The 6096-nt window shown below is 34.6% G+C and overlaps 1 protein-coding gene across 1 annotated transcript; it reads right to left on the minus strand.

The window, feature by feature from the left end:
• Positions 1-2105: 2105 nt before the first annotated feature.
• Positions 2106-5168, minus strand: LOC149772465 (uncharacterized). The gene is made up of 3 exons (XM_089947776.1): positions 5138-5168; positions 3260-4263; positions 2106-2242 (listed from the first exon to the last, which is right to left on the minus strand). The coding sequence occupies exon 2, from the start codon at positions 4247-4249 to the stop codon at positions 3269-3271; it is 981 nt and encodes a 326-aa protein (XP_089803902.1). The 5' UTR covers positions 4250-4263; positions 5138-5168; the 3' UTR covers positions 2106-2242; positions 3260-3268.
• Positions 5169-6096: the final 928 nt, after the last annotated feature.

The raw sequence follows: 6096 nt of genomic DNA on the forward strand, positions 1-6096 counted from the left end.
TCTATGTAATGTAATTTTGTTTACAAGGAATTTGATATTTTCTAAAACATTCAGTTTGACTTATAAATACCTAATAATACAAAACATTGCTTCTATTTTTGACTTAGTTCATGGCCTAGATTGAGCGTCAAGTAACAACTTTTATTCTCTGAGTAAAATGTTTGGTTCTTATCAAGAATATACAGGAGCTACGTGATTTTTCTATGTAAACAAAATCACATGAGCCTCTATATCCCAATTAGGTATTTCCAAAATTGAGAAATAATTATTATTAATAGTGATGCTTAGCGAGATCTCATAGTTTGTTTTTTTTTTTTTGGGGGGGGGGAATTTTAAACACTTGATGTCAAGTTGTTTTCTTCTGTTGTGACTAGTTTTGAGTTTTTGAGTTATATGTTAATTTTTCTTCAGATTATTTCCACTCTAAAAGATTAATTCGTTTATCTTAAAATATGTTGTGCTCATACAGAAATCTTAAAAAAAACAACATCTCTTATAAAACTTGTATTAGGATTAATTATTGTGATTTTACAAGTAACTGTAGGCTTTAAGACGGTACAGGTTACAGCATACGTCATCGTCTTCCATCTTGGATTCTTCGTCGAGGCTCGCTCTTGAAATCATCAGTACATTTTATTATTAGGACTTCTAAAAAATTATTCGTGGATTATTCTTGGATTATTTTTGGATTTGATTCTTGAAACCGTAAGTTATTTTTTTATTCTTACAATATATTTTCAGGGAAATAAATTATTTATTATATTTTTCACAGCTTGTCTTATTCCATGGAGCCAAGTTAGTGCACACCCCTGTCTTAAAAGATCCTGAAAATTTTTATTTTTCTCCGTATATGATTTATGTGCATCGCGTTGTATCGTGGAAATGGACACTAAAATAAAATATAATAAAACGGTTTCCAAGTCAGAGAAAACTCTGTCTAATCCATGTTAACTTGATCTTACCCACAGGTAAGACACGAATTAAATAATTACATGTAACTAAAAAGTTGACTGCAGAATAAAAGGAACTGAAACAAAATAGCTGTAAAGTTTTTAAAATATTGTAATTTAATCCGGGGTGGAAAATAAAAATGACTTCCATTCATTACATTTACTTTTACAAAAAAAGAAAAAAGATTGTATAGTGTTTGATCTGTAATGGCTTAAATGTGTCTAACAATTTTTTATCTGTACAATTATATATATATATATATATATATATATATATATATATATATATATATATATATATATATATATATATATATATATATATATATATATATATATATATATATGGTGAAAACAAACATTTGTCATATTGTCTTTGTGCCTGTGCTTGTGTTAATCAATATATGATGCTATATTTTGGACTGTCTATAACGTGTCAATTACAAATCGGTGGTGTCTACAGATTAATCAATATAGTCGATGATTGGTTGGTTTTTGCGGGGCATCTGGTTAAAGTCTTCGATTACATTATCGTACATTTTTTTTGTTAATCATGAAAAATATTAATATAGAAATTAAGACCGGTTACATAAGTCCTTCTTGAGCACCATATTAATGTAAAACGTTACGATGGGATATATTTCGAATTTCACATCATTTGCTGAAAGAAATCAAATCGAACTAACCCCCACTTACATTAAGTACACACATTCATAGCATTCATGCATATATGCATGTACAAGGATGTGTTCATACATGTGCATATATTCACGTTCACGACTGCATGCATATACACACATTTTTTCTTATCTATGTTAGAAATTATAATGCCATTATTTATAGCTAAACTTTAAAATATGTTATTTTGATTACCTTTAACATTAGATAGATAGATAGATAGATAGATAGAGAGATAGATAGATAGATCGATATAGATATGCGTGATATTGATTGAACTCATGTAATCACTGATATTAAATAAAGCCAGTTCGTCTCTCAGTTATACAGAGTGTAGATGCATACAGATTCATCAGTATACAGAAGACTGATTAGCAGAAGAAACTAACAGAATGACAGGTATAAAGATAGACGGATATATATTAGTATATGTATCTTAATCTGGTAAAACAAAAAAGATCAAAGACGGGATAATACCGAATCCATGTTTTATCACACAATAAATTACAATATCACGGAATCATTCTCATCAGCATATATTCATACTAGGCCGCTTCTGGGAAGATGACGTTGATCTAAATGGGGGCACAATCAATGTCGTCTCAACGATGAAGCTAGAAATAATAATAATAATAATAATAATAATAATAATAATAATAATAATAATATTAACATTAATAATAATAAGAAGAAGAAGAAGAACAACAACAAGAACAAGAAGAAGAATATCAACAATAAGAATATCAACAATAACAATGAATCATCAACAATGCATATGGTGTCTGACGCTCTTGACTTTGAATCAGATTTCAGTAACAGGACCTCACCAGTTAATTTTTTATCGAGCGTTTCCATATATGAATATATATTTAACGCCTTCATAAAAACAAAAGAATGGACTAAAAAAGGTACACATATCCTTCAAACCGATACACTTTATACATTTCCATATAGAGCTGTTTTCATTCCAAAGAGCCGAGAGTTTTCAGTAGTTTGGATCCTTAACCATCATGCTATGGAGTCAATTCTCACGAACACATCAGCACACATCGGTTACGGTGGTGCTTTTGGGGTAAAAGATTTTACTCTATTTGCATCAAAACGTTGTAAGTTGTAAACGATTCTTTTCCATAAAGTATCAGACTGAATCCAGAATAAAGGTATTTGCATTATCTAAAAGTATTACACATTGACTTCATAATTTATCAATAAACTGGTTTATATTATCTCACATTTGTTCAAACGTTTACATGCAACATTTTGTTAACAAAGGAAAAGGTATGTGTTTCTTCTATTTAAGGAAGATCTTTACAATGGCAAAATTACTTATTGTTTAAATTCAGCAATTTCATCTACTACAAGAGAAATGTTAATTAATTATTGCAATTAACGCATTTCCATATTGTTAACAGCTAACATTGTGTCATATAATCCTAATTAATTTGAGGTCTTCACCAACATTGAATCAGTACTGCAATTTTTCAAGAATAACAAAGCATTTTAAAGATGGTGTGCTATCTCGACTGAGTGCATATTGAAAACAAGGATATTATAAAGTGTTTGTGATGATTAACAAATCTATAAGAACGACATTGTACACTGGATTCCTCATCAACGCATAATTTACGCACCTATTTCATTCAGTAATAACCATCGTGTCCGCCATATCCACCAATTCCACCAAATCCAACACTGCCACTGCCGATTCCGCCTTTGCCAAGTCCGTAGCCACCAAGATCTCCACCTAGGATTCCTCCTTGGCCTATTCCATAACCACCGAATCCGAGACCACCGCTCAAGATTTGCCCTTTACCGAGTCCATAACCACCAAAGCCAAGACCACCACCGAGGATCCCTCCTTGGCCAACTCCATAACCACCATAATCAAAACCACCATTGACGATTCCTCCTTTGCCGCCGAGTCCGTAGCCATCATAGCTAAGTCCACCACCGAGGACTCCACCTTGGCCGAGTCCATAACCACCATAACCAAGACCACCATTGATGATTCCTCCTTTGCCGCCGAGTCCATTGCCACCATAGCTAAGTCCGCCACTGAGGACTCCACCTTGACCGAGTCCATAGCCACCATAACCAAGACCACCATTGACGATTCCTCCTTTGCCTAGCCCGTAGCCACCAAAACTAAGCCCGCCACCGACTACTCCTCCTTGGCCGAGTCCAAAACCACCATGACCAAGACCACCATTGACGATTCCTCCTTTGCCGAGTCCGTAGCCACCATAACCAAGTCCGCCACTGAGAACCCCTCCTTGGCCTAGTCCGTAGCCTCCAGAGCCAAGACCACCACTGAGAACTCCTCCTTTGCCGAATCCGTAGCCACCATAACCAAGACCGCCACCAAGCACACCTCCTTGGCCGAGTCCATAACCACCATAACCAAGACCACCTTGGCCTATACCAAGACCTAGTCCTCCCTTACCAATTCCATATCCACCCAACCCTAGACCTCCTTTTCCGATTCCATATCCGCCATATGAACCACCGTAACCACCGATGTTACCAAGGCCACCCAATAATCCACCACCATAGCTACCTTTGCCTAATGTGGCGCTGGCAACAGCAAGGAAGGTGAAAGCAATGCAAATGAATTCCTTCATTGTGTCCAATTGTGCTAAAAGGAAGAGGTTTTGAAAATTAATATTATGTAAGGCACATATTGGATGTGGATATCATAGTGGCTCTGCACCTCTTTTATACTGGGATTGATACCTGTTTGCGAAACGTGAAAGAATGTTTGGTAGCTCAGGAATAGTCAGTGGTTTTACCCAGTCTCAGTAAACATTTCATAACACCCTTTTGATCTTTAGCGTTCTCGTTATCTTCAGACGTTATGAGACTTTGTGTCTTAACTTAAGTTAAGCAACTAAAGTTTGGACAAGACTAATGTATAGGAATTAAGTTACTACAAATGTTAAGGTTGCCAGAACTCTAGTATAAATTATAAGTAAGCAGTTATCATTGTGCAAATCATATGTATGTACACACGTCATATGAACATTTTTGTTTTAAACTTTGGCGGAAACTGTATTCATGTAAGATTATACTTATAACAGAGAAGATATTTAAAAATTGGAATGCTAGGGTTAAATTAAAATTGAAGAAAAAGAACAAGGATTATGCGTCAAGACAGAAACCGTTTTTGTCAATTTAGCATATATTGATATATAAACGAGAAGAAAAGACGTGTGTTTAACACGATAACTCTGTCGGGTAAATTTGGGAATCAAGTAGAGAAATATAGTTGTAGCTTCTCTCAGGACTGGAAGATTAAGTTATCATGAGTAAACATTTAAAAGTTTACATAAAAAGTGTGTTTAGATGTTACAAAATATTCGCTGCGAAATGCAACTAGTTGAAGAACTAAGAATTTGCAAGATGCACAGCCACGTTTAATGTAACATACTCAGGTTAGGATTTGTCGTATAGGAACGGTAACTGTCACGTCTGAATGTATCAGTCAAGAGAGAGAGAGAGAGAGAGGTTACCTTTTGATTACGGTTCTTCCTGGCAGTAAAGGCGGGGAATGGTAATCATAGGTGGAACGGTCGTCTTTTATACCCAATTTTTACTTGTGTCTGCTGATATTGTCTGTAAATAACTAATGACGGATCGTTCACAATTAATATGTCCATAGAAACTGGCTGGAATCGACACAGATAGATAGGTGCACTCTATTATATGACAAATGAGCCATACACCTGACTCGTTTGCGATACTTTTGTACCCAGTGAATGACCAAATTGACTGATTTATAGAATGCAAACAGTCATACATGTGCCTAATCCTGAACAATACACGCTGTTAAATTCTTGTGCATCATTGTTGTCACCTTTATAACAAGAAAAATATAAATGTGGTATGACCTATTATTCCCGCATTGAATAAAATATGGTTCATTCATTGGAACAAACACATATCCTGTCTGGCAAAATTTGGTCACCTTTTTTGACCCAAATTTTAATATTTCGTCCTGTTCCATTTCTTCCTTTATTTATCCATATATCTTGGTGGAAATACACTTTCTTGCATACCACAGAAAGAGAGGGAGAGAGTATTAACATATAACGAAAATATTGCTTCAAGCAAGGAATAGTAACTTCACTTAGCAATTTTCGAAAGAAATTCTGTTCTCTTTTCAGACCGTTATCTGGCCTAATGTTCAACAACGAGGTCTGAATATCTTTAACGTTACTGAGATTATTTCGTGAAAGTAATGCCATCTGGGTTTTATCGCTCCTCTAAATAGTTAACAATAGTCAATTCAAACAAATATAGGCACCAAAAGAGTTTATGATAGACTCGCTGGCGTACAAAACTGAAACTACTCTTTGAAACAAAAAAACTCTATATAAACTGTATGCTATCTATTTTCGATCAATTTACGAATATACAAGTGTTGTCTTCAATTGGAAGTTTTTCGACTTGAAGCAGCTCGTTTAAAAAT

The sequence above is a fragment of the Sinohyriopsis cumingii genome, unplaced genomic scaffold, assembly GCF_028554795.1.
Source record: "Sinohyriopsis cumingii isolate HCF-2022 unplaced genomic scaffold, ASM2855479v2 utg001460l, whole genome shotgun sequence".
Lineage (NCBI taxonomy): Eukaryota > Metazoa > Mollusca > Bivalvia > Unionida > Unionidae > Sinohyriopsis > Sinohyriopsis cumingii.

What these genes read in the sequence shown, in the direction of transcription:
- LOC149772465 (XM_089947776.1), bottom strand. Translation starts at nt 4,249, where the DNA reads ATGAAGGAATTCATTTGCATTGCTTTCACCTTCCTTGCTGTTGCCAGC.